The 27583-nt window shown below is 49.3% G+C and overlaps 2 protein-coding genes across 2 annotated transcripts in view; both read right to left on the bottom strand.

Annotated features, from left to right (window-relative positions):
* The window catches only part of LOC309340966 (uncharacterized protein), a 156316-nt gene that overhangs the window by 95189 nt on the left and 33544 nt on the right, over positions 1-27583 (bottom strand). The window lies entirely within an intron of this gene.
* Positions 305-26849, bottom strand: LOC309341124 (uncharacterized protein). Its single transcript, XM_081860610.1, has 3 exons — positions 26794-26849; positions 4521-4647; positions 305-1634 (listed from the first exon to the last, which is right to left on the bottom strand). Exons 2-3 carry the CDS (start codon positions 4552-4554, stop codon positions 559-561), a joined length of 1110 nt encoding a protein of 369 aa, XP_081716736.1. The 5' UTR covers positions 4555-4647; positions 26794-26849; the 3' UTR covers positions 305-558.

Below are 27583 nucleotides of genomic sequence, written 5' to 3'. Positions count from 1 at the left end.
TCTTTGTAACTTAATCCCTTGTATCATTTGTTTAGTCTCGACATAATAATACTCTGGTCTTACCCCTTTTCTCTCAAATCATTTTTACATATTTCTTTTTACCATGTCGCTGATGCCATATTATCTTTATATCCAACATCATTTTAACATTCAAACATTTTACAATGTTTTTTGGAGATATTCTTTGAACTTCTTCCAGTCCTCTTCCACCGACTCTTCTCCCCGGTCTCGGATTCTGCCAGTCAATTCTGCCAGTTCCATGTAGTCGATCACTTGCATCTGCCATTCTTCCAAAGTGGGTCTCTAAGTGTTGACTCCTGTTCCCACATGTCTCAGGACAGTTACAACATAAAAACAACATAAAAACACAAAATACACATCAGTAACTCAACTCCCCACCACATGTTAAAAGGGCCTTAGATGTCAATCAGCCAAAGGCCTGGTTAACAAGGCTCCTAAAGCTACAGAATGAAAGATTTTCCCAACCTTTGTATGAATTCTTTGATGGGAAGTGAGAGAGGAGTTACGAATGAATATCTTTCCACATTCCGCACACTGTTAGGGTTTCTCCCCTGTATGAATTCTCTGATGAGACGTGAGAGATACGCTCTTCCTGAAGCTCTTTCCACATTCCACACACTGATAGGGTTTCTCCCCTGTATGAATTCTTTGATGGTAAGTGAGATGGGAGCTCTGACTGAAGCTCTTTCCACATTCCCCACACTGATAGGGTTTCTCCCCTGTATGAATTCTTTGATGGGAAGTGAGAATGTCTCTCCTCTTGAAGCGCTTTCCACATTCCACACACTGATAGGGTTTCTCCCCTGTATGACTTCTCTGATGGTAACTGAGCTGGGAGCTCTCCCTGAAGTTCTTTCCACATTCCCCACACTGATAGGGTTTCTCCCCTGCATGTCTTCTCTGATGGGAAGTGAGATTGGAGCTCTGACTGAAGCTCTTTCCACATTCCACGCACTGATAGGGTTTCTCCCCTGCATGTCTTCTCTGATGGGAAGTGAGATTGGAGCTCTGATTGAAGCTCTTTCCACATTCCACGCACTGATAGGGTTTCTCCACTCTATGAATTCTCTGATGCTTAGTGACATCAGAACTCTGACTGAAGCTCTTTCCACATTCCACACACTGATAGGGTTTCTCCCCTGTATGAATTCTCTGATGCCTAGTGACATCAGAACTCTGACTGAAGCTCTTTCCACATTCCACACACTGATAGGGTTTCTCCCCTGCATGTCTTCTCTGATGGGAAGTGAGATTGGAACTCTGATTGAAGCGCTTTCCACACTGCCCACACTGATAGGGTTTCTCCCCTGTATGAATTCTCTGATGGTAAGTGAGACTGGAGCTCTCCCTGAAGCTCTTTCCACATTCCACGCACTGATAGGGTTTCTCCCCTGTATGAATTCTCTGATGGGAAGTGAGACTGGAGCTCCTACTGAATCTCTTTCCACATTCCATGCACTGAAAGGGTTTCTTTCCTATGAGAATTCTTTGGAGGGAAGTGGAATGGGAGCTCTGACTGCAGCTCTCTCCATACTCCAAATTTTTCCGTGGCTTCTCCTCTCTGGGGATTTTGTCTTGTTCAGCCTTGTTCTCGATCTGCAATTCATCACAATCTGCAATGGAGACAAAAAGGGATTAGAGCCTCAGGAACAAATGAAGAAGAACTGAAGGGAGCTGCATGTGTGTGTTCATTACCTTTGTTGTTTGTCATTAACCAACATATTTATGATTAGATTCTGATGGGTTGTTGAATGTTGCTTTCTTTGATATACTGTAGTGGTAAAATTGTGAAAGCCTTTTAGAAAAAAGTGCATTTCAGATGTTTGATGGCTCATAACACCACTCCTTTTGGAGTACAGTGGATGCTCGGGATGCAAACATGATCCGTGTGGGAGACATGTTCGCAACTCGCAGCGTTCGCCACCTGCAGCGTTGCATCTGCGCATGCGTGGGTCGTTATTTGGTGGTTCTGCGCATGTGCGAGCACTGAAACCTGGAAGTAACCCATTCCGGTACTTCCAGGTTCAGCTCAGTGCGCAACACGAAAACACGCAACCTTAAGCGAATGTAACCCGAGTGTCAGGAAACTGCCATCGGAGCCAGAGGGAGAGGGAGGGCTCTGGAGGGATTCCGGAGAGCGTCCCAGGAGGGAGAGAGGCAGCCCATCTTCTGGGGAAGGAAATCAGTGTAGCACCAGTGGAGAAGGGGGGCAGATGGGGGAATCAGCGAGGTGGCTCCATGACTCCTCGTCGGAGACCAGCGGGGAGAGCACGGGTCCTCCGCTGCCCACACCCTCCCTGCGCAGAAGGCTTCCGTGCAGGGAGAGTAGGTGGAGACTAGGCGTCAAGGAGCTTCTTTGCTGGAAGAAGTTCAAGAAGCGCCCACTGACGGATTCTGCCAGCGACTGAGACAGCCACGGATGAGTGGCTGCCCAGACAGAAAGGGTTGACCCAGGTAACCTAGACAAGCGTGGCACCGATTTACGCACCAGCAACCCCTAGAACCATTACACCGAGGTATGACTGTAATACCATAATATTATATAGCAATGGAAATATAATTTAATCAAGAATGTAGTGCAACAAAGTTTGTTCAATTATCTGTATTCTATCAAAGGTTATAGACATATAACCAGAAAAGGGAAGCACAACTTGCTTAGGTTGACTTTTGTCAGGGTGTCAGAGACTCAAGAGAGGGAGCACAGGGAAGGGAGGAGATGGAGAGCGAGGGGGAGCAATCCGAGGGCAGCGTAGGAGAAGATGACAGTAGCCCGAGAGATTCCATGAGCCTCTCCAGCGAATCGGAAGATTCACAGAAGGGGGCGTCGGTGGCCAGGGCAAGGGGGGCCCCAAGGGGGACACCCCAGAAGCAAGGGGCCGGCGGGGACTCCCAGAGCAGCAGTTGGAGATCAGGACCAGCTTCCCCACCAGAGCGCAGTGGGGGGGAGGAGTCCCAGGTATCGGGGCCAGCGTATTCACCACCAGCGAGAGATGAGTCAGGGTTGACCACGCCTCCATCGGAGAGCGAGGGAACGGTCAAGAGGAAGGTTGCCGGCTGGGCGCGCGCGCCAAGTTCAAATGTACAGGCGAGCGGCACAGCAGGTAGCCCGGATAGGGAACCAGGTCCTAAAGCCCGCCGAAAGGAGGGGCAAGAATCAGGGGGGTCAGCGTCAGAAGAGTCCAGAAAGGGTGAAACCCTAGCGGGCAGGAGGGCCCAGAGGAGGAAGGAGCTAAGGAAGAGGTGGAGCACGGCTAGAGTCTTAAACTGGTGTGGAAGGGGAGGAGATTCAGACGGAGCTTCGCCGGTCTAGGGTTTAAGACGTAGAGCTGCGCGCTGCGGCTTTGAAATGGAAACTGAACTTCAATAAAGACTTTTGTACATAACGACAGCCGGGCGTTGGTCCTCTGTGAGCTGGGACCTAGGGGCGGCTCTGACACAGGGTATTATGTGATTGCTATCAATTTGGTTGGTAGTTACCCAGAAAGAGATGTAAAATTGTACTATTAAGTGAACAAGGCTACAGGTATGAAGAAATTAGAAGAAAGATGCGGGGAAACTTAACCAAAGCTGGTCTATATTTTTGAAGAGGTATAAGAGACTCAGTCACTCCAAAATCAGACTGGTAAAGGCAGGAAAAGGTGCACAACAGCAAGTGATGATCGAAGAATGGAGAGACTGTGCCTGCATGACAGAAGAAAATCATTACATTCCTCATTAAATTATTTTTCCATTGGTATATAATTTTACGCTATTACTCCCCCAAAAGTGGTGTTGTGAGGTATCAAAGCTCTGAAATACACTTTCTCCAAAAGGTTTCCACAATTTTGGCCACTAGTGTAAGTTGTTTATTTTAAAGTTAATGTACTTTTTATATGGGGACAGATTGTTATGATTAATGTTTCTGGTTAATATAAGTGTTGGAAGCCACCAAGAGCAGCTGGGGCATCCCAGCCAGGTGGGCAGAGTAAAAATAATAAAATTATTATTATTATTATCAGTGCTACTACTACCTGAGATTCAATAAGCCTGGCTCTTCTCTGGGATGGATTTTGTTTGGCCCAGTCATGGCATCCCCTCCATCTCCAATGTCAGTCGTCTCTCTGGTCAACCCAAGACTGACAGCACCAAAAACAAAAACAGCACCACTGAAGCTAAATAAAAAAAAATTCCTTCCAGTAGCACCTTAGAGACCAACTGAGTTTGTTATTAGTATGAGCTTTCGTGTGCATGCACACTTCTTCAGATACCAACACTGAAGCTGACATTTCAGATGCCTGGGCAGTTCAGACCAGCCAAATTGTGGTATAAAAAGGCAGAACTGGAGGAAGATGGTTCACAGAAAAAACTGGAATTTGCTGTTCAATGTTTATTGTTGGGGTGTTAGGTTCCCAGGTGTTGGAGGGGGCGCTGCTGAGCTCTGTGGAAATGTATGAGGTTTGTTACATAGAGGTATTTTTTGAATTTCCAGGCAGATAGGACGATCCCACAGGGAGCCTTACCAAGAGAGGCCACGATCCCACGATTCTCCTCCATGACGTCCTTATGCAGAGCTCTCTGGTCAGGATCCAGCAACGCCCACTCCTCGTCCGTGAAACAGACAGATATGTCTTCAAAGCACACTGGACCCTAAAAGAAAAGGGAAATGTCCTCTTCTGAGACAGCAGAAATATGATCTGCTACACAATGCTCTGTTCTTTCCTTCCCCTTAATTGCTGTGTTGTTTCAATAGGATTGACACTTTGACACTGTCAGAGCTGCCCCCAGGTCCCAGCTCACAGAGGACCAACGCTAGGTCGTCGTTATATACAAAAGTCTTTATTGAAGTTCAGTTTCCATTTCAAAGCCGTAGCGCGCAGCTCTACGTCTTAAACCCTAGACCGCCGAAGTTCCCTCTGAATCTCCTCCCCTCTGACACCAGTTTAAGATTCTAGCCCTGCTCCACCTCTTCCTCTGCTCTCTCCTCCTCTGGGTCCTCCTGTCTGCCGAGGCATTCCCCTTTCTGCTCTCTTCTGACGCTGAGTCGCCTGACTCCTCCCCCTGCCTCCGGCGGTTTTAGGACCTGGTTCCCAATCCTCGTTCTCTGCTGTCCCGCGCGCCTGTACATTTGAACTTGGCTCTCGCGCCAACCCAGTGACCTTCCTCCTGACCGTTACACTGCTTCTATCACTGCTTCCCTCTTCCGGGGTGCTGGCTGGATCTGACCTCCCCTCCGTTGCCTGACTCCCCGATGGAGGCGTGGTCAGCCCTGACTCATCTTCTCTCCCTGCTGGGGGATACGCTGGCCCCGATACCTGTTACTCTTCCCCCCCACTACGCTCTGGTGGGGAAGCTGGTCCTGATCTCCAACTGCTGCTCTGGGAGTCCCCGCTGGCCCTTGCTTCTGGAGTGTCCCCCTTGGGACCCCCCTTGCCCTGGCCACCGGCGCCCCCTTCTGTGAATCTTCCGATTCGCTGGAGAAGCTCATGGAATCTCTCGGGCCACTGTCATCTTCTCCTACGCTGCCCTCAGATTCTTCCCCTTCGCTCTCCATCTCCTCCCTTCCCTGTGCTTCTGCTCCTGAGCCCCTGACAGACACGCATTCTGGAAACGTATGTCTAGATGCTTGGTTCTGGCCTTCACCTGCCCAGATTCTGCCAACTTCAGACAGGGTTGATTGTCTTCCCAAACCGTGATGGGCAGGCAACAATCCCCATAGATCTCTTGCACCAGGCATCTATAGAACTCCAGTTCCCTGCACAATTCCAACAGTGCAATGAACTCAGCCTCAGTAGAGGACAGCGCAATGAGACTTTGCTTCCGGGACTTCCACCCAACTAGAGATTCCCCAAACTTTATTACCATCCCAGATACGGACTTCCTGTCATCCAGATTTGCCCCGTCGCTATCTGCCCAGTAAGTAAGTGCCGTCTCGCCTGCAGCTGACAGCTTGAGACTGAAGTCCTTGGTATCCTGCAGGTAGCGCAGTACCCACTTGATACTGTGCCAAGCACACACACTGGGCTTTGATGCATCCCTACTGAGCAGATTGGTAGCAAATGCAATGTCTGGCCTGCTCCATTGGAACAGATACAACAGACTACCCAGAGCTGACTGGAAGAGCTCAGCGTTCTCAAACTCAGCGCGTTCTGCTAGCCAACTGTCTTTCACGTAGCTTGTCTCCATGGGTGCCCGAACCCCTGCACAATCAGACATTCTGAACTTCTCAAGCAACTGCTCAATCTTGCCTTTCTGACTGAGCAAGAAGCTTCCATCTTCAGTCCTGTCTATCTGAACACCTAAGTAGATCCTTACTGCACCCAGGTTCTTGAGCTGAAACCGTTTCCCAAGCTCTTTGGCAAACTTCTGCACCTGTTTGTTTGCCCCTGAGATGTGAATGATGTCATCAACAAAACAAAAACAAATTCCTTCCAGTAGCACCTTAAAGACCAACTAAGTCAGTTCTTGGTATGAGCTTTCGTGTGCATGCACACTTCTTCAGATACACTGAAACAGAAGTTTCCAGACCTTTCTATATAGTGAGAAGGTGGGGAGGGGTATTACTCAGAAGGGTGGTAGGAATGGGTGATTGGCAGATAGCTGTGATGAGCCTGTTGACGACTCTTAACGACTGCAATAGGTCTTACAGGAGGAAGCAAGGGGTGAAAAGGTGAAAAATGGCTTTGTCATGTATAATGAGATAAGAATCCAAGGTCTTTGTTCAGGCCAGGTTTTTCCATGGTTTTAAGTTTGGTGATAAGTTGTAATTCAGCAGCTTCTCTTTCCAGTCTATTTCTGAAATTCCTTTGTAGTAAAACAGCTACTTTGAGATCTTGTATAGAATGTCCTGGGAGATTGAAGTGTTCTTCTACTGGTTTCTCTGTCTTGTGATTCCTGATGTCCGATTTATGTCCGTTTATTCTTTGGCGTAAGGTCTGGCCTGTTTGTCCAATATAGAGAGCTGAAGGACACTGTTGGCATTTTATGGCATACACAATGTTAGACGATGAGCAATTAAATAGTCCCGAAATGGTATGTGTGATGTTGTTGGGGCCAGTAATGGTGTTGTCCGGGTGTATGTGGCAGCAAAGTTGGCATCTGGGTTTATTACAGGCTCTGGTGCCAGTGTCTGTGTTAGGTCTGGTTGTAGTATTATTGTGGGTTAGGAGTTGTTTAAGACTGGGTGGCTGTCTGTAGGCAATGAAAGGTCTTCCTCCCAGAGCTTGAGAAAGAGAACTGTCATTGTCCAGGAGAGGTTGTAGATCTCTGATGATGCGTTGTACTGTTTTAACTTGGGAGCTGTATGTGATGACTAGAGGTGTTCTGTTATTTTCTTTTTTGGGCCTGTCTTGCAGCAAGTTCTCTCTGGGTATCAGTCTGGCTCTGTTGATCTGTTGTCTAACTTCATCTGTTGGGTATTTTAGTTCTAAAAAGGTTTGCTGTAGATCTCTTAGGTGAGAGTCTCTGTCTGTAGAATTGGAACAGATGCGGCTGTAACGTAGTGCCTGGCTATATACAATGGACTGTTTGGTATGTTTGGGATGGTAGCTAGAGGCATGTAGATATGTTTGTCGGTCAGTTGGTTTACGGTATAAGGTGGTGTCTATGTGCCCATCCTGTATTTTTATAGTAGTGTCCAGAAAATGTATTTCTTGCATAGATTGATTCATTGTTAGGTTGATTGTGGGGTGAAAATCATTGAATTTCTGGTGGAAGGTGTTCAGGGTCTGTTGACCATGTGTCCAGATGATAAAAATATCGTCAATGTATCGCAGGTACAAGAGAGGTTTGAGTGGGTAGGAGTTTAGGAAACGTTGTTCTAAATCTGCCATGAAGATGTTGGCATACTGTGGGGCCATGCGGGTGCCCATTGCTGTGCCGCTGATCTGAAGGAACAGGTCATCACCGAATTTGAAGTTGTTGTGGGTAAGGACAACTTAAGGGTAAGGTCGGTGATGACCTGTTCCTTCAGATCAGCGGCACAGCAATGGGCACCCGCATGGCCTCTGTCCCCACTTCAATCTCCCAGGACACTTCAATCTCCCAGGACTTTCTATACAAGATCTCAAAGTAGCTGTTTTACTACAAAGGAATTTCAGAAATAGACTGGAAAGAGAAGCTGCTGAATTACAACTTATCACCAAACTTAAAACCATGGTCTGAACAAAGACCTTGGATTCTTATCTCATTATACATGACAAAGCCATTTTTCACCTTTTCACCCCTTGCTTCCTCCTGTAAGACCTATTGCAGTCGTTAAGAGTCGTTAAGAGTCGTCAACAGGCTCATCACAGCTATCTGCCAATCACCCATTCCTACCACCCTTCTGAGTAATACCCCTCCCCACCTTCTCACTATATAGAAAGGTCTGGAAACTTCTGTTTCAGTGTATCTGAAGAAGTGTGCATGCACACGAAAGCTCATACCAAGAACTGACTTAGTTGGTCTTTAAGGTGCTACTGGAAGGAATTTTTTTTTTGTTTTGACTATGGCAGACCAACACGGCTACCTATCTGTAACTGTCATCAACAAAGATCAACACCATTTCCTGGGACTCTCCTGACCCTTTAAGGTACAGGCAGCTGTCAGCAAGACTCTTCCTGAAACCTAGCTTCTCTAAGGCTTCATTCAGGTACAAGTTTCAATTTATGGCCGATTGCTTTAAGCCATAAATGGACTTGTGAAACTTCCATACAGTATTCGGCTCATTGCCCTCAAACGCTGGAGGAGGAAGCATGTACAGATCCTCCTGGAGGTCTGAGGTCAAATAGGCCACATCCACATCAAAGTGATGCACCTGAAAACCTCTGTGCAGCAATGGCTAAGAGCATGTGCAGAGTTTCACTTCTGGAAGTGGGAGCATATACCTCAGTATAATGCAGCCCCTTTTGCTGCATGAACCCTCTGGCTACTGGCCTAGCCTGTTGCTGTGGGTTTAAGACGGTAAACCCAGCGGCTGCTCACGGCCTGTTTGCCCACTGGCAACGTTGTGAGGGAGAACACACCTAGAGACTCCATTGAGCTCATCTCCTTCTGCATTGCCTCATGCCATTTCCTGGCTTCTTCCTGAGGCAGTTTCTGAACATCCTCAAAACTCTCGGGTTCACACTGTGCCATGCCAACCCACACACTTGTGACTGCAAACCTGTCAGGAGGTTTACCTTTCGTTGCTGCTGAGCAGAATCCTGGACTGATTGCCTGTTGGATAGGTAAATCTCCACCCCTTGGTCCCTGGCTCATACCCACAGAAAATCATCTTTTGGGACCTTGGGCCACCCTTTCTGTGCTTGGCCTTTGGCACAAGGACCCAGGCCTCACAGCCTGAGTACAGCTGGGTTAAAGTGATAATAATAATAATAATAATAATAATACTAATACTAATACTAATACTAATAATAATAATAATAATAATAATAATAATAAATTTTATTTATATCCCGCCCTCCCCAGCCGAAGCTAGGCTCAGGGCGGCTAACAATAATCAAATATTCAAACAACCAAATAATCACACATTCTAAAAATATTTCTTTATAAAAATTAATTAAAATCAAATTAATGGCAACCAATTAAGCAAGATTCTGTGCAGGTTGCCAGAGGAGGGAGTCAGGCTGCGCCCTGACCAAAGGCCTGGTGGAACAATTCTGTCTTGCAGTCCCTGCGGAAGGATGTCAGGTCCCGCAGGGCCCTGGTCTCTTGTGACAGAGCGTTCCACCAGACTGGAGCCGCAGCCGAGAAGGCCCTGGCTCTAGTTGAGGCCAGCCTAAGCTCTCTGAGGCCTGGGACCTTGAGGATGTTATTATTTGCAGACCATAGGTTTCTCTGTGGGGCATACCAGGAGAGGCGGTCCCGTAGGTACGAGGGTCCTAGGCCGTATAGGGCTTTAAAGGTTAAAACCAGCACCTTAAACCTGATCCTGTACTCCACCGGGAGCCAGTGCAGCTGGTACAGTACGGGAGGAATGTGATCTCGCAGTGAAGACCCCATAAGGCGTCTCGCCGCGGCATTCTGCACCCGCTGGAGTTTCTGGGTCAGTCTGAAGGGCAGCCCCACGTAGAGCGAGTTACAATAATCCAGTCTGGAGGTGACCGTCGCATGGATCACAGTGGCTAGGTCAGGGCGAGAGAGATAAGGGGCCAACTGCTTAGCTTGGCGGAGATGAAAAAATGCCGCCTTTGTAATAGCTGTAATCTGCGCCTCCATAGAGAGGGAGGTACCGAAGATTACACCCAAATTCTTAACGGACGGAGCTGGCACTAATTGCACCCCCACAAGAGATGGGAGTTGCCCCCTCAATCCCATATCGTCCCGCCCCAGCCAGAAGACCTCTGTCTTCTAAGGATTTAACTTCAACCGGCTCCGTTGAAGTTCTGTGGTTCTGTTATGTCTTCTGTCAAGGTCATGCTGACTATAAGAAGAGGCCAGAAGGAGCCTGGGTTTCTCTCTCTCTCCCTCTCTCTCTCTTCCTTCTGGTGTTCTGTACATAGTATGCTGAGTGTTGAGGTTTAAACTTATTATAAGTTGTGGGAAATTTCAGTTAAGTCTGCTGCAACTGGATTTCTTATGGACAGAGCCAATCCTGAATGTTTTGGATTTGGGACCATTATGCTCATTTGTCTTCAGTAGCAGTAAAGCTCTGCTGGGTGAAATACAATTGCCTCTGGTCTATTTTGGGGAATCCTGCAACGTCTTTACGTTTTCACTCTGCTAACTATACATTGGAGTTCTGCCTGGATCAATACTGAGTAGAATTCCCTGACAGGGTCTTCCTCCATGAAATCAGCTGCCAAAAGAGAAGGCCCCTAGCTCCCCACAGCTTTCCAAGTCCCCTCCTCTCTGGGGTTTCTGGCAAGCGATCCAACAGTGCGCCAGTGTGCAGCCTGCCTTTGCTCCTCCATTGTCAGACGTCTCCTGGCTCTGAGAGACAAGCAGGGAGGGGGGCTTATGGCAGAAGGAGAGGGAGCCCCTGGTGGCTCCTCCTTCTCCTGACTCACCTCTGCCTCCCGACCTTCCTCCTCCCACTCGTCTCCTCCCTTTTCAGCTTCTGACACCTCCTCTTCCCAAGCTTCTCCCTCTGACCGCCAATCCTTCCTCCACCTCCACTCCGTGGGGTCTGAGATGTCTTCCTTTCCTGGTTCCCTGGCTGCTTCCGCCCACCATTCCTCTGTGCCCAACCAGTCCATGACATTGCTCCATCCCTCGGCCTCTGTCCCCACAAGGCAGCTTCCCCTGACCTGATCTGGTTCCACAGCCGCTGCTTCCCTTCTGCCCCCATGAAAAGATGGATCAGGAGGTCTTGCCGCCATCATTCTGTCACCTGCAAGAGAACAAAGGTAAGCAGGATGCCAGGAGTGCCTGCTTCTCTCACAGGTGAAACAAGGCATCTCTAACCACAGATGGGCCTTTCAGAAAGCCTTTCCTGCTGAGTGCATTTGGACATTTGTGCCCATTTCATATGTTAGTCATGCAGAAATACATCTCTCCTCCTCTAGACCCTTCCTCCCAACTCCCCCCCCCAAAAAAAAACTTGATGAAAAGAACCCAGAGATTATATGGGAAACCAACAGAATGAGACCAAATGGAGAAAAGCCGCCTTCCTCCTTACCCAGTGGCCTCTCTCTGGTGTCCAACGGAGGCCTCTCTGCCTCACAGGAATCCAGGTCCATTTCCTCAAAACGATCCTTTTCCTGAAAGAGCAACAAGGATTCAAAACAGAAAATGAATGACAAGAAATAGCAGAAAGATAATGGAAAAGTAAAAAACTTTAATGGTGTGAGATCTCATTCCATGGATGCCTTCCCAGAAAAAGGATGGGCCATCAGCAGAGCATTATGGGATGTTCTCCATCCTCTTTGGAGCCCCTAATAATAATAATAATAATAATTTTTTATTTGTACCCCACCCTCCCTGGCCGGAGCCAATCTTTTGGCGACTAACATCATAAATCTAACACAGTATACAAATAACATAAGAACAGGCAATTGATTAATTAAAATACTTCTTAAAATTAGTTCAAAACAATTTAAAATCAGGACAGACGGCAGTCCACTGCTATAATAATAATAATAATAATAATAATAATAATAATAATAATAATAACAGTTTATTATTTATACCCCGCCCATCTGACTGGGTTTCCCCAGCCACTCTGGGCGGCTTCCAAAAGAATATTAAAATACTGTGATACATCAAACATTAATAACTTCCCTAAACAGGGCTGCCTTCAGATGTCTTCTAAAAGTCTGGTAGTTGTTTTTGACATCTGGTGGGAGGGCGTTCCACAGGGAGGGCGCCACTACTGAGAAGGCCCTCTGCCTGGTTCCCTGTAACTTGGCTTCTCACAGTGAGGGAACCGCCAGAAGGCCCTCGGCGCTGGACCTCAGCGTCCAGGCAGAATGCTGGGGGTGGAGACGCTCCTTCAGGTCTACTGGACCGAGGCCATTTAGAGTTTTAAAGGTCAGCACCAACACTTTGAATTGTTCTTGGAAACGTACTGGGAGCCAATGTAGGTCTTTCAAGACCGGTGTTATGTGGTCTCGGCGGCCGCTCCCAGTCACCAGTCTAGCTGCCGCATTCTGGATTAGTTGTAGTTTCCGAGTCACCTTCAAAGGTAGCCCCACGTAGAGCGCATTGCTGTAGTCCAAGCGGGAGATAACCAGAGCATGCACCACTCTGGCGAGGCAGTCCGCAGGCAGATAGGGTCTCAGCCTGCGTACCAGATGGAGCTGGTACACAGCTGCCCTGGACACAGATTTGACCTGCGCCTCCATGGACAGCTGTGAGTCCAAAATGACTCCCAGGCTGCGCACCTGGTCCTTCAGGGGCACAGTTACCCCCTTCAGGACCAGGGAGTCCTCCACACCCACCCGCCTCCTGTCCCCCAAAAAGAGTACTTCTGTCTTGTCAGGATTCAATCTCAATCTGTTAGCCACCATCCATCCACCAACCAACCGCTTCCAGACACTCACACAGGACCTTCACCGCCTTCACTGGTTCTGATTTGAAAGAGAGGTAGAGCTGGGTATCATCTGCATACTGATGAACACCCAGCCCAAACCCCCTGATGATCTCTCCCAGCGGCTGCATGTAGATGTTGAAAAGCATTGGGGAGAGGACAGAACCCTGAGGCACCCCACAAGTGAGAGCCCAGGGGTCTGAACACTCATCCCCCACCACCACTTTCTGAACACGGCCCAGGAGGAAGGAGCGGAACCACTGTATGACAGTGCCCCCAGCTCCCAGCCCCTCAAGACGGTCCAGAAGGATATTATGGTTGATGGTATCAAACGCCGCTGAGAGATCCAGCAGAACTTGGAAACGGCTCTCACCTTTGTCCCTAGCCCACCGGAGATCATCAACCAGTACGACCAAGGCAGTTTCAGTCCCGTGATGAGGTCTGAATCCTGAGTGGAAGGGATCCAAATGGTCCGCTTCTTCCAGGCGTGCCTGGAGTTGTTCGGCAACCGCTCGCTCAATCACCTTGCCCAAGAATGGAAGATTTGACACTGGGCGATAGTTGGCCATTGTGGCCGCATCTAAAGATGGTTTTTAAAGAAGCAGTTTAATAACCGCCTCTTTCAGCGGGACTGTGAAGGCTCCTTCATGGAGGGAAGCATTCACCACCCCATGAAGCCCATCGCCCAGCCCTTCCCGGCTAGCTTTTATAAGCCAGGATGGGCAAGGATCCAGGAGACAGGTGGTTGGCTTCACTCATCCAAGCAGCCTGTCCACATCCTCGGAGGTAACAGATTGGAATTGATCCTACGCAATTTGACTAGACAGGACTCTAGCACTCTCCCGCCCCGGCCCTGATCCCACGGTGGCGTCTACCTCTTCCTGAATCTGAGCAACTTTATCTGCAAAAAACTTTGCAAAATCATTGCAGGAGATCATGTGGCCGGTACTGGGCCCCGATGTTACAGGTGGTTCCACTAAAAGTCTCCTGCTGCTGTTTTCTGCAGATGCAATAGAGGCGGTGAAGAAAGTCTTCGCCATCACTGCCGCCACTTGGTAGGCTCGACATTGAGCTCTAACCTGTGTCCGGTCAGCTTTAGAATAGGTCATTCACCACCGGCGCTCTAGCCATCTCAACGATTGTTTCATTGCCCTCAGATCCGTGGAAAACTACGGGGCTGTCCAGGCTCCATGCAATCGGAGAGGGCGCTTCGGAGCGAAACAGTCAATAGCCCTGGTTAACTCCACATTCCAGCGGGCCACCAGGGAATCAGCTGAAAGGCCATCAACATGGGATAAAGCATCCCCTACCACTCTCTGGAAAGCATTTGGATCCATTAAGTGGCAGGGGCGGACCATCTGAATCGGTCCCACCTCCCTGCAGAGGGGAAGGGTCACGGAGAAGTCAAGTTGCACCAGGAAGTGGTCTGACCATGGCACTTCTTTCGTTTCGCTTTTACTTTGTGTCAGATCACCAACATCCATAGAGGTAAACACCAGGTCCATGGCATGTCCGCAGCTATGGGTTGGGCCAGACTTATTCAGGGACAGCCCCATGGAGGCCATGCTTTCCATGAAGTCCTGAGTGGCCCCTTGTAAGGTTGTGTCGGCATGAATATTAAAATCCCCTAGGACAACCAAACTAGGTATCTCCAGGAGAACATCCGCCACGACCTGAAGCAGCTCGGGCAGGGAATCCTTGGTGTAGCGGGGAGGTCGGTACACCAAAAGGAATCCTGTACTCTATTGCCCAACTTCCAGAACACTGGCAGTCATCTTTGAACCACTGCCAGAACCACTGGCAGTCATCTTTGAGAATTCCTGGAGAACAGGCGAAGTCCCGGCAGACTGGAGGAGGGCAAATGTTGTCCCTATTTTCAAAAAGGGGGAAAGAGAGGACCCAAATAATTGTGAGAGTTCAGAATTTATCTGGTTAAATTCCCTGGTGTGTGTCACCTGCTGACGTCAGCTTACAGAAGCTGGGCGGAGACAGAAGAATAGGAGGAGACTTTTTTCCTGTATTGTTCAGTTCCCTCTGTGTATCCGGAGAGGGAGACATGTTTTGCAGCAATGGCTGCCAGCAGTGACGGACTTTGATGCTGTAATGTTTTAATAAAGACCTGTAAATAGACACACTGTCTATGTATGCTTGCATGGAGAAGTAAGGCTGCTTTACAACGCTGCGTGTTTCACTCTGCTTAAAGCCGTGACTGAAGAGACAGCAGAAGAAGCGTGCCGGACCGCTAAAAGTGATTGATTGGGATCGTAAAGCTGTCTGAGATCGCGGCTCCATCGATCAAGCTCAGAGATCGATTTTCGCATAGGTTATGGAAGGTCAGACAACGCTAGTAAAGCAGTCGGTGTGAGCTCCAGGAACGCTTTGAGCCACTGGAATGCTTTGAAGTCGGCACGGAAGCTAGCCGGAGGTTGGAAGCTGCATTCCATGAGTCTAGCCTGATGCCGGGAAGCAGAGGGAGTTTTTTGCCTGCTTCTGAGAGGCAAGAGAGCTGCTGAGAGACAGAGCTAAACGCTGGGAGCAGCTGAAATCGTTCCTCCACGGAAGGGAGAGCCGGAGCAGCTGGGCCGTTTCTCCACGTACAGGAGCCGGAATCAGCTGGTACTGAGTAAGTACAGCTTGTGGGGCACCTTGGGAGAACGGGAGAAAATGGCAGAGAGCCAGGATATGCCGGTGGAAAAGCTCACTTTAAAAAGTTGGGCAACTTGGAGCAACAGAATAAGGGGCTGGTTCCTGGTCCATGGGCTTTGGGAAGGAAGCCAGAGGGAGCCAAAAGCACCACCCCTTAGCTGGGACGATGGCCAGCAGAAAATGCTGCAGAGAGAGCTGGATATGCTCATAGCATGCGTTCATGCATCGCTGAAACCTCATTTGGAGGGTGTCAAGTCAGCAAGGGCTGCCTGGGATGTGCTGAAGGGCTTGTGTGAAGCTTCAGCAGAAGGCCAGAGCCCTGGAGACGCTGGACTGGCAGGCCCATTTCCCGATGGGAGCGCTGGTGAGCAGATCGGGGGGGCGAAGAGTTCCAAAGGCAAGTTTAAGAAACTTTCCACAAGTGCTGAAGCGAAGAGGAGCTTCAGGGGGGGCCAGGCTGGTGGGAGGCGCCGTTCCAGGAGAAGGAAGGCCAGGCCAGCTGGGAGGAGCCCCGGGCAGTGTTTTTCCACTGGAGTTCAACATCTGCGTGGCAGTTGCCCCCACCGGAGCACAGAGCCGAGGCAGGATGTTTTCAAGGACACTTCCCATGGGAATCAAGCGGGTTTCCATGGCAACAAGTCTGGGAAGACAGGCAGGCGTGGAACTGAGCCAGGTGGTCGTGGTAAACAACAGGAAGAGACTTATCAAGTCTCCGCGAGTATGGCATTGTTCGAAGACGGCCGAATGGAAAATTTCGAAATGGCTTTTGTAATCGACTCTGCAGCTAACCGCAACATGGTTCCAGAGGCCCCTGCAGGCGGGATGTGGAATTGCACGGCAGTTCCGAAAGGACAGACTATTACATTCGCAAATGGACAGAGAACTAAAATTTCCAAGAGCACTAATGTATTTCTTTCTGTTTTACAGGAGTCGGTGGATTTTTGTATCGTCCCAGAGGCGCATCATTGTTTGTTATCTGTGCCTTATTTGTTAAATAAGGGGTTCAAAGTTTGTTTTGAAAATGATGTCTGCACAATCTCCAGAGGAGGGAGGTTACTGGCCAAAGTACGGAAGGGACAGAATGATCTTTTCATTCTTAAGACGTCTCTTGGGGGTGAGGGGAAGGTTGAGAAAGCACAAGCGTTGCGTGCTACAGTTCCCGCTCATGTGTCATGTGCTTGTGTTTGGCATGGGAGAACCATTCATGGTTCTGTAGAAGACTTGCAGGTTCTACCCGAGGTTTCCACAGGTTGTAAGATTCGAGATTGCAGAAGTGCCATTAACTGTGACACTTGCAAGCAAGCAAAGGTGAGAGGGTGCAGTTACCCAAAGGTGGAACGGGTTGCCACTAAACCTTTTGAGCTGGTTCACATAGATTTGGCCGGTCCTGTCAAGGAACCAAGTCTGGGAGGGGCCAGGTATCTGCTAACGTTTCAGGATGATTTCTCACAGAATTCCTGGACTCACGGTCTCAAATCCAGGGAGGATGCAGCACAGCTGATCAAGAGCTGGATTGAGGGGGTGGAACTAAGGTTCTCCACTAAGGTGAAAGCAATCGTCAGTGACAGAAATGCTAGGTACACTGGTTCTGCTTTGCAGCAGTTCTTTCACAAAAGAGGGATACGTCACACAGTTACTTCTCCCCAGCAAGGGGGGGTGGCAGAGCTGCGAAGTGGAGCTCTGGTTAAAGCTGCACAGGTGATGCTGAAAGAAGCTAGGTTACCTCCTGGGTTTTGGCTGGAGGCTACTAGGGCTGTGTCATTCACCTGGAATCGTGTCTACAACTCACTGGTAGGTGACACATCGTACTCGTTGTTGAATGGCAGAAAACCCCGGGTTCACTTTCTGCGCACGTTTGGGACTCCTGCGTATGTTACTGTGCCCAAAGCTTTGCAAGGGCCAGATGGAGCCAAAGTCCAGAAAATGATCTTCTGTGGGTATGAGCCAGAAGCCCGTGCATGGCGATTTGCATACCCGTCAGGTGATCAGAGTAAGGTGCTGATCAGTAAACACGCTGAGTTCTGTTGAGGAGGAAGAAGAGGCTGAGGCTGCTGATGACGACCAGGTCACTGACCAGGGTCAGGAGCAGGATAGGGAATCTCCAAAAGCTGTTAAGAGATTGCCCAAGAGTGAGCCTAGTTCTCCTGTGAGTGTAATGGAGAGGATTCGAAGACGCGTTAAGTCAGAGGGGGAATCCTGTGATGCAGAGGACACACCTGCTGATCAGAGTGAGTCAGAGGGAACACCTGAGTTTGTGCCTAGGAGATCCAGTCGCGCAACTAAGGGTATTCCACCTGAGAGGTACCAGGCCACAGGTACGTGGGTAAGTTTCGCACAGTGCGATTCTGAGAGTTGTGAGGTAATACCACAAATGCCTGACAAGTTTGCCAAGAGGGGACACAAGGCATTGGGGAAGGGATTGATCCCACAAGGTGTTCCTGAAGATGTTGCACAGGTATCACGCAGGGACACAAAGGGGGGTGTGAGAGTTCAGAATTTATCTGGTTAAATTCCCTGGTGTGTGTCACCTGCTGACGTCAGCTTACAGAAGCTGGGCGGAGACAGAAGAATAGGAGGAGACTTTTTTCCTGTATTGTTCAGTTCCCTCTGTGTATCCGGAGAGGGAGACATGTTTTGCAGCAATGGCTGCCAGCAGTGACGGACTTTGATGCTCTAATGTTTTAATAAAGACCTGTAAATAGACACACTGTCTATGTATGCTTGCATGGAGAAGTAAGGCTGCTTTACAACGCTGCGTGTTTCACTCTGCTTAAAGCCGTGACTGAAGAGACAGCAGAAGAAGCGTGCCGGACCGCTAAAAGTGATTGATTGGGATCGTAAAGCTGTCTGAGATCGCGGCTCCATCGATCAAGCTCAGAGATCGATTTTCGCATAATAATTATCGCCCAGTCAGTCTGACATCAATACTAGGGAAGATTCTGGAGCAGATCATTAAGCAAACAGTCTGTGGGAGTCCACCAGGGGGCGCATTGGAAGATGGCCGACAATAACATCACTCTGACCCACTCGAGGTAGTTTAGGGGCTGCTATGGGAAGTAGGCAGCCTTCCCTTCCCACCAGGATATGGTGGGACCCTGTCTTGCCAGCGGTGTTCATAATGCACCCCCTGATCCGAGAGATGGGGGTGCAGAACTGACGAGAACCTGCTCGCCATCCGTAAATAATCAGTCTCACACCAAGATGGGTTGCAGAAATCTGGCCGCAGCTCTGCTCCAGAAGCTGCTGCAGCCCAACATTTTATTGTGAGCCGAAGAAAAGATACAAATTCAAGGAGAGAGCTTTGCCTCAGTCAGCAGATAAAAGACAATACAATACATTAGTCTCATGTTCTCACACCAGACCACGCAGTTGATCATGCTATGCTACGTGAACCAATCATTTGGGACAGCACGAGCTATTCACGCGTTGATCATGCTCCAAGGATGCTTTTAGCTATGAAATCATCCTTGCAATAATAAACTTTTGCCCATGCTCTTATGGACAAATGACCATATTCCCACATCCCTTCTTTTCTTGTTTATATTATAAGAGAGAACCTTAAGCAGAATCATATATCTCATTACCTAAGCGTCTATATTTTGCAACATAAATTCTTCATGTAACCCCTGTGGTGGGCCTTGGTCGGTACCATCATGCAGTACATTGGGAAATCAAAGAAGGCAAGCATTGAATACAATAGCACACCATAATAAAACCAACAATACATGCAATTACAATCAATAATATTTTTCTTAACTATGTTCTATTAGATAGCCAAGAAAACAACCATTCCATGGATCAAAACCTTCAGGTGGATTCAAAGGATCATGGGCTATCATTTGTTCCATATAATCAATAGTAGCATAGATATTAGTCGATTGATCAGATATATACATACAACAATGAGAATGAATCAAGGCACAAACTCCACCTTTGGAAGCAAGGATTACATCTAAAACATAAAAAATTTTAAGCGCTACATCTCTTATTTCTGACATTTATTTCAAAATCATTTTTCTCAGCAGCTAAAAGGCACTAGCCAAGCATATCCCGCTTGCTGTAACTAAAAAGATCACAAGAAGGTAGAGAACAGAGCCCATTGTCTTCTCAGGCCCTGCTAAAGAACCACATTGCAACTTGCTTTCTGTCCGGGAACCATGCCAAAGCACAAGAATGAAACAACTGGAACACACTGAAACCCCCTCACCCCCTTTCCCGCCAAGAGTCCACAATAGTTCCAAGACAGCTTTCTGTACATGCTCAGGGGAACACACCATGGGGCAGGACTCCTGAGGGAGGAGAAAAGAAGAAGAGATCTGGGGGGGTAAAACCCAAGCGATGCCAGTATAGCGAGGGCATCCTTCAAAGCCAGGTTCATTTCCCAAACAGGAGGCGGCAAAACTGTCATGATATTTGGTGGTTGAAGTGGGGTCCCAGGGAAAAGGGGGGCCAATGCGGTAGAGACGAAGAAGGCCTTTCAACGTGCCAGGAAACACTGGAACAGCTGTAGAAGGTGACTTTATCCAGGGCACATCAATATGGCGATGTCTCCGACTGCCGTGCGGGTTGAGGTCAGGTGGGAGGTCATCACTGGCAGACAGCGTAAAATACGGTTTCAAGGCGCTGGTGTCTCCTTGGGCGATGACGAGGCAACAGAAGAGCGCCAAGGTCTGCACTGCGCACGGAAATGACCCACTTAGCCACATTCAAAGCAGATTTTATCCTTGGCAGGATTTTGGGACACGGTGGAAGTCAAAGCCGTGGCTAAAAGGTGGGCCTTGTGCATCTCAGTGCCTACTGACTGGCAGGCTTTAAGCATATCTGCAATGGCTATATTGGGAGTTGTCATCAAAGGGCGCAGCGCTTGCTTACAGTCTTCATTGGCATTATCAAATGCAAGCTGGTGAACAATCACTTCTTGGGCTGCCACGTCTTGAACTTGCCGCTTAAGGGTGTTGTCTCGGACAGAAGAATACAGTTCCTTTATGAATCTCAAATCAAACTGTTCGTGCCGGGCTAGGCCTCCCCCCGGGGCGGCAGGAGCAATCACAGGAAAGAGATTAGGAGTTGTAGAATCAAAGGCCAGCAACGGAGCAGCGGCACGAAGGGCCTCTTGAAGTGGGGTGGAAGCGGTGCCAGATGCCTTGGGCAGAGGAGGTGGGGGCTTCGGAGGGACATAAACCGGAGGATTCGAAGAAGGCAACGTGGGATGCAGAGGCAAAGGAGGAGCCAAAAGGACAGGAGAAACAGGCAATGAGGCAGCCAGGAGGATATTTGCAGGAGTTAAGCTCGACATAGCTTTGTAGACTTTACACCAGGCATGCAAAACTTTGATATCAATTTTAGGATGGTTCTGGAAAAATTGCCCTATTTTTTCCCAGTCTTTTAAATTCAAAGTGCCATTTTGAGGATACCAGGGGCAGTGGGTGTCCAGGGCTTCTATGAGTGCCTTGAGATCGGCATCCAGGACCACAAGGTTGTTACTGGCCAGGAGAAACTTAAGTTCATCAAAAAACTTCTTCTGTAGTGCAGAAAGAGACAGCCCCATAATAGCAAAAAGAGCAGGAGCACTCACCGGGGATCCAAAGTGGATGAAAGACGCGTCTGAAACCCGTGCCGGGCGGGGTGAGTGCTGAGAGGGCCGCAGCCCTGAAGTCCGAAATCAGTCGAAGTCCAAAAGAGACTGCCCCACAAAGGCAGAAGGACAGGGAGCGCTCACTGGGATCCGAAGCGGATGAAAAAGGTGTGGCGAGCGCTGGACGATGAGAAACAACGTGGAGTCCAAAGGTAGTCACACGGGGCACCAAATGACGAGAACCTGCTCGCCATCCGTAAATAATCAGTCTCACACCAAGATGGGTTGCAGAAATCTGGCCGCAGCTCTGCTCCAGAAGCTGCTGCAGCCCAACATTTTATTGTGAGCCGAAGAAAAGATACAAATTCAAGGAGAGAGCTTTGCCTCAGTCAGCAGATAAAAGACAATACAATACATTAGTCTCATGTTCTCACACCAGACCACGCAGTTGATCATGTTATACTACGTGAACCAATCATTTGGGACAGCACGAGCTATTCACGCGTTGATCATGCTCCAAGGATGCTTTTAGCTATGAAATCATCCTTGCAATAATAAACTTTTGCCCATGCTCTTATGGACAAATGACCATATTCCCACACAGAACACTTGGCACGAGCCCTCGGTGAAGTCAGCTCTTCCTGACGCCGATTCCAATTAGCGCATGCTGGTTGCTTCAGTCTGGACTTATAATTGGAAACAGATGATTGGAAAGGAAGCTGAAGCACATATATCAAGCAATGCTCGACAGATAAGGCTGCTGAATAATGGATCTCTGCGACTGAGAGCGACGGACGGATAAGTAAATCTTTTGATATGATATCACCAAGAGACTGTGTGTTTGGAACGAAGGGGGGTGGAGGAAAAACTCTCTTTTTTTCTATGTGATATGAAGTGATAAAAATAACCCTCCACTCCAGAAAGAAACAAGATCGTTGCGTTTTTTTAAGAAGCATAAGCAGAAGTTTAAGAGCTGTGTGGGAGATGGAAAAAAGATCGGTGGATGCTGAAGAATATTTATGATGCAGTCAAAAAATGGCGTCTCGCCAAGACAGGCTGCAGGAGAAAAGAGAAATGGGGGAGGAGTTTCAGGAATGCAGGAAGGAGAAGGAATACGAAACTGAAGTTTGACCTGACAGAGCCCCCTGATCTATTTGATTTATTCTGCTAGCCTGGAAAAATAAAGGACAATGATGATTAATTTTGTCTACGGAGGTGCCGAACAGGGCTGTCCTGGACTAAACCCACACAGAGAGAGAAACCAGCTTTCAGTCGGCTTATGAGAATCATCAGAGATGACAAAGAAAGGAATACGATAACAACAAGATGAAGAAAATATACAAAGAACTATTTGGTCTGAACTGGATAGAACTGATTAATGAATGCAGTAAAATAAGTGAAGTCGGGAAATAGCCGGAATTTTGGACTCGTGCGGAGCTTGATATATGGGTACTCCCAAAACATTTAAAAATTTGGCTGTATAATTTGGAACCAATGTGATTTGAATAATATCAGGTGATTGGCCTGTCAATAAAAATTATTTTTTTAAAAAAAGCAAACAGTCTGTGAGCACCTAGAAAGGAATACTGTGATCACCAATAGTCAGCATGGATTTCTGAAAAATAAGTCATGTCCGACTAACTTGATCTTGTTTTTTGACAGAATTACAAGCCTGGTAGATGAAGGGAATGCAGTGGATGTAGCCTACCTGGATTTCAGCAAGGCATCTGACAAGGTGCCCTATGATATTCTTGTAAAGAAGCTGGTAAAATGCGGTCTTGACTATGCTCCCACTCAGTGGATTTGTAACTGGCTGACTGACCGAACCCAAAGGGTGCTCATCAATGGTTCCTCTTCATCCTGGAGAAGAGTGACTAGTGGGGTGCCACAGGGTTCTGTCTTGGGCCCGGTCGTATTCAACATCTTTATCAACGACTTGGATGATGGACTCAAGGGCATCCTGATCAAATTTGCAGATGACACCAAACTGGGAGGGGTGGCTAACACCCCAGAGGACAGGATCACACTTCAAGGCGACCTTGACAGATTGGAGAACTGGGCCAAAACAAACATGATGAATTTTAACAGGGAGAAATGTAAAAAAACAGGGCAAAAAAATGAGAGGCACAAATACAAGATGGGTGACACCTGGCTTGAGAGCAGTACAGTGGTGCCTCGCAAGACGAAATTAATTCGTTCCGCGAGTCTCTTCGTCTTGCGGTTTTTTCGTCTTGCGAAGCACGGCTATTAGCGGCTTAGCGCTATTAGCAGCTTAGAAAAAGGGAAAAAAGGGAAAAAACTCGCCAGAACTCGCAAGACGTTTTCGTCTTGCGAAGCAAGCCCATAGGGAGATTCGTCTTGTGAAGCACCTCAAAAATGGAAAACTCTTTCGTCTAGCGAGTTTTTCGTCTTGCGAGGCATTCATCTTGCGGGGCACCACTGTACATGTGAAAAGGATCTAGGAGACTTGGTTGACCACAAACTTGACATGAGCCAACAGTGTGACGCGGCAGCTAAAAAAGCCAATGCAATTCTGGGCTGCATCAATAGGAGTATTGCATCTAGTTCAAGGGAAGTAATAGTGCCACTGTATTCTGCTCTGGTCAGACCTCACCTGGAGTACTGTGTCCAGTTCTGGGCACCACAGTTCAAGAAGGACACTGACAAACTGGGACGTGTCCAGAGGAGGGCAACCAAAATGGTCAAAGGCCTGGAAACGATGTCTTATGAGGAACGGCTAAGGGAGCTGGGCATGTTTAGGCTGGAGAAGAGGAGGTGAAGGGGTGATATGATAGCCATGTTCAAATATATAAAAGGATGTCACATAGAGGAGGGAGAAAGGTTGTTTTCTGCTGCTCCAGAGAAGCGGACACAGAGCAATGGATCCAAACTACAAGAAAGAAGATTCCACCTAAACATTAGGAAGAACTTCCTGACAGTAAGAGCTGTTTGACAGTGGAATTTGCTGCCAAGGAGTGTGGTGGAGTCTCCTTCTTTGGAGGTCTTTAAGCAGAGGCTTGACAACCATATGTCAGGAGTGCTCTGATGCTGTTTCCTGCTTGGCAGGGGGTTGGACTTGATGGCCCTTGTGGTCTCTTCCAACTCTATGATTCTATGAACATGCACTTGGAAAACTGGGCCTTCCCAATAGGACGCCTGGTGCAAACTAATGACTTCCTAAAAATCACTGCAACCCCCCCTCCCCGCCCACATGACCTGGGTTGCTGTGCGTAAGAGAAACCTGGTGGACAAGCAGCAGCAAGGACAGGCCCATCTGCTTCATCCAACCAAGTCTCTGTTACACATGCCAGGTCAAGTCCTCCATCCATGATCAAGTCAAGTAAAATTGAGAGTGGTTAAAACCACAGCGCCTAGGACTTGCCGATCGAAAGGTCGGCGGTTTGAATCCCCATGGCAGGGAGCGCTCCCGTCGCTCGGTCCCAGCGCCTGCCAACCTAGCAGTTCGAAAGCACCTCCGGGTGCAAGTAGATAAATAGGGACCGCTTACCAGCGGGAAGGTAAACGGTGTTCGGTGTGCTGCGCTGGCTCTCCAGATGCAGCTTGTCACGCTGGCCACGTGACCCGGAAGTGTCTGTGGACAGCGCTGGCTCCCGGCCCCTAGAGTGAGATGAGCGCACAACCCTAGAGTCTGGCAAGACTGGCCCGAACGGGCAGGGGTACCTTTACCTTTACCTTTAATATTCGCTAGGGCCAACGACTGTTACCACCGGTCTTATAAAGGAGGTGTGAGCGGGCTAGGAAGCCTCTTTTGCTTATTCTTGTACTGAAAGAAAAGAATCAGACTGAACCCTGAACCCTGAAGGCCTGGCGGAACAGCTCTGTCTTGCATGCTCTGAGGAAAGATGTCAAATCCCACAGAGCCAAGGTCTCTTGTGAGAGAGCGTTCCACCAGGACGGAGCGACATCTGAAAAGGCCCTGGCTCTGGTCAAGGTAGTATCCAGAGGAAAGTCTCTCTCACCTGCTTCCTCTCCTCTGCCTGACTCAGGAGGAAACCTTCGGCCAGGGCCACCGCCTGGGAACTGGTCTCCGCTCCACAGCCCCTCACCCAGCTCTCCATCTCCGGAGGAAGGACAGCCAGGAACTGCTCCAAGATCACCAGGTCCAGCATCTCAGCTTTCGTGTGCCTTTCTGGCTTCAGCCATTGGTGGCAAAAGTGGTAGAGTCGGCTGCAAACCTCTCGGGGTCCTTTGGCCTCCCGGAAACAGAACTGCCTCACCTGCTGGCTCTGCCCCTCTGAGCGGAGGGTGTCCTCCTCACCCAGGATCTTCTGCACAGAGTTTTCCCAGAATCCCCCACTGCTCCCAGTTTGGTTGGCATGGCCTTTTCCTTCTTCAGGGCCAGCTGGGTCTTGCTCATCCATCTGTGCTCTCAGGAAGCCTCCCAGAGATCGGAAGGAAGCCTTTGGTCTTCTGCCAAGTTCTGTCCGTCTTAATGAGAAGCTCTAGCAAAGCCTAGAAAGCAAATACATTGTTCTGTTACAGAATTTGTAGGTCAGGAGAAGAAACAGATCCCTGAACAAGCATGGATGAGTCTTGCCAGGAATCAGGACTGGACGGTACCAGAGCCCAAAGCGTGAGATACCTTTTTGAAAAGAAAGAGGAGGAGGAATGCAGAACGTGGAGGCAACGGAAGGGGTTTCTGGGAGATGAATCAGCCTGGTTGCTCCTGCCTTCCAGTCAATGCATGAAGTCAGAATTGACTGACAAGGGAGTCATTTGAAAAATGGATGCTTGGCTCTAGTGGGGGTCCTCACCTGGGGGGCCTCAGGAGTTCCTCTCCCCCCACTTCAGGGCACATTTCCCCCCTGCTTTTGTTTCCTTTCTTGCTCTTGGACTCTCTGCTACTCTCAAGACGGACTCCTGGGGTGGGGTCCCTTTTTCTTTCTCTTGAGGGCCAGGTATACATCTGTTCAACCCCCTGAGGGCCAAAGACATCTCCCTTGAAATTTAGGCAGCTAATTTATTATTATTATTATTCTATTAGATGGCTGAACACACGCTCAGCCATTGATGCCCAGGTCCCTGGAGGCTCAGTGAGGAGCAGCGCCCATTTCCGGCTGGTTTGCCAGCACCAATCCCTTTGGGAGAGAGAGGATGTGGTCCTGGGATGCCCTGCTCTGGTCCGTGGGGAGCTGCCCTGGGAGACACTGGGAGACACTGGGAAACTGGTCCCCAATGCAGCAGCCAGACTCTGGGCTGGGATCCGTTTCTTTACTCCTCTCCTTTCTCTCCCACCTTTCCCTCCCTCCCTCCCGGGGGGGGGCTAGTCCACCTCCTCGTCCAGCTTTGGAAAACCATTTGCAGATGTTTCCTCTGTTCTGCAGTGATGCTGAGCGACGTCACACAGAGTTAAAGTCCCAGGGACTCCTTTGTTTAAAGAAGGAGATTTCGGGGGAGTCATTGTTTTTCTGAAGGGGGGGCGGAGGGCCAACTGAGTTTGGGATCCTCTGCTCTGCAGGAAGGAGAGCGTGGCAGCCCTGGCCCCTCCCTGGCAGGACCCTCTCCTCCTCCCTGACTTGGGGTCCCCCCCTGCAGGAGCAGATCAGGCCCCCCAGGCCCCCTCCCCCCCTGCACCCTCTGGGGGGAGAGAGAGGAGACTCACCAGATCCCGGGAGGGGAGAGCGAGGCAGCCCTTGCAGGGGAGACACCCAAGCAGGAAAGGACTGGGGGGGGGGGCTTGGCTCTGGAGGACCTCCCCCCTTGCTTCCTGTCCTTTCTAGGAAGGCAGCTCGGTTCCCTTTAACCCTTGCAAAGCCAAATCCCCCAGCTCAGCCCTCTCTTGCTTGGCAAAACCTCTGATTCTTATTTTTCTATGGATTCAGGGGGGCAGCTGCCCCCCTGGCTCCCTCAATGCCTTTTGGGGGTGAGGCTCTTGGCTGGACTCTGAGCATCTCCCTCCCTTGGCCAGAAACCGGAGGAACAGTTTGCAGGGGAAAGGGCTTTGCAGGAGGCCAGGAAGCTCCTCCTAGAATTCAGAAATGGGAGGCTAGAATGGGGTCCCAGGGTCATCCAGTCCAACCCCCCGCCATGCAGGAATCTCAGCGGAAGCCTCCAGGGCAGATGGCCCTCCGATCTCTGCTGAGAAACCTCCCAGGAAGGAGAGTCCCCCACCTCCCAAGGGAGACCTTTCCCCTGCAGAGGCCTAGCAAGCTCAGCAAGCTCAGGTGGTACCGGGTGCGGATCTTTTTGTCCCCCCCCCCAATATTGATTGCTCGGGTTCTTCTGGGTTGGCATTCAGCCTGGTGTTCCTGCTGTTAGGGAAGCATGTAGGTGCGAGGCTGCTCAGTCCCCCAGCTGGTCGAGCGGAGCCCGGGGGTCCCGGCGGAAGAAAGGAGGAGTCCAGCCCCAACCGGAGGAAATACCAGCTGTAGACCAAAGTTTATTGCGCAACA

Source organism: Podarcis erhardii (assembly GCF_964252035.2).
Source record: "Podarcis erhardii genome assembly, chromosome: 4".
Taxonomy (NCBI): Eukaryota; Metazoa; Chordata; class Lepidosauria; order Squamata; family Lacertidae; genus Podarcis; species Podarcis erhardii.
Note: the sequence above shows the minus strand (reverse complement) of the source record. Positions and strands in the feature narration are given on the sequence as shown.

Bases quoted from the DNA above. Each gene is read 5' to 3' on its own strand.
- LOC309341124 (XM_081860610.1), bottom strand. From the start codon at position 4,554: ATGGAGGAGAATCGTGGGATCGTGGCCTCTCTTG. The intron at 1,635-4,520 runs GTAAGGCTCCCT...TCTCCATTGCAG, and splicing joins TGGGATCGTGGCCTCTCTTG to ATTGTGATGAATTGCAGATC.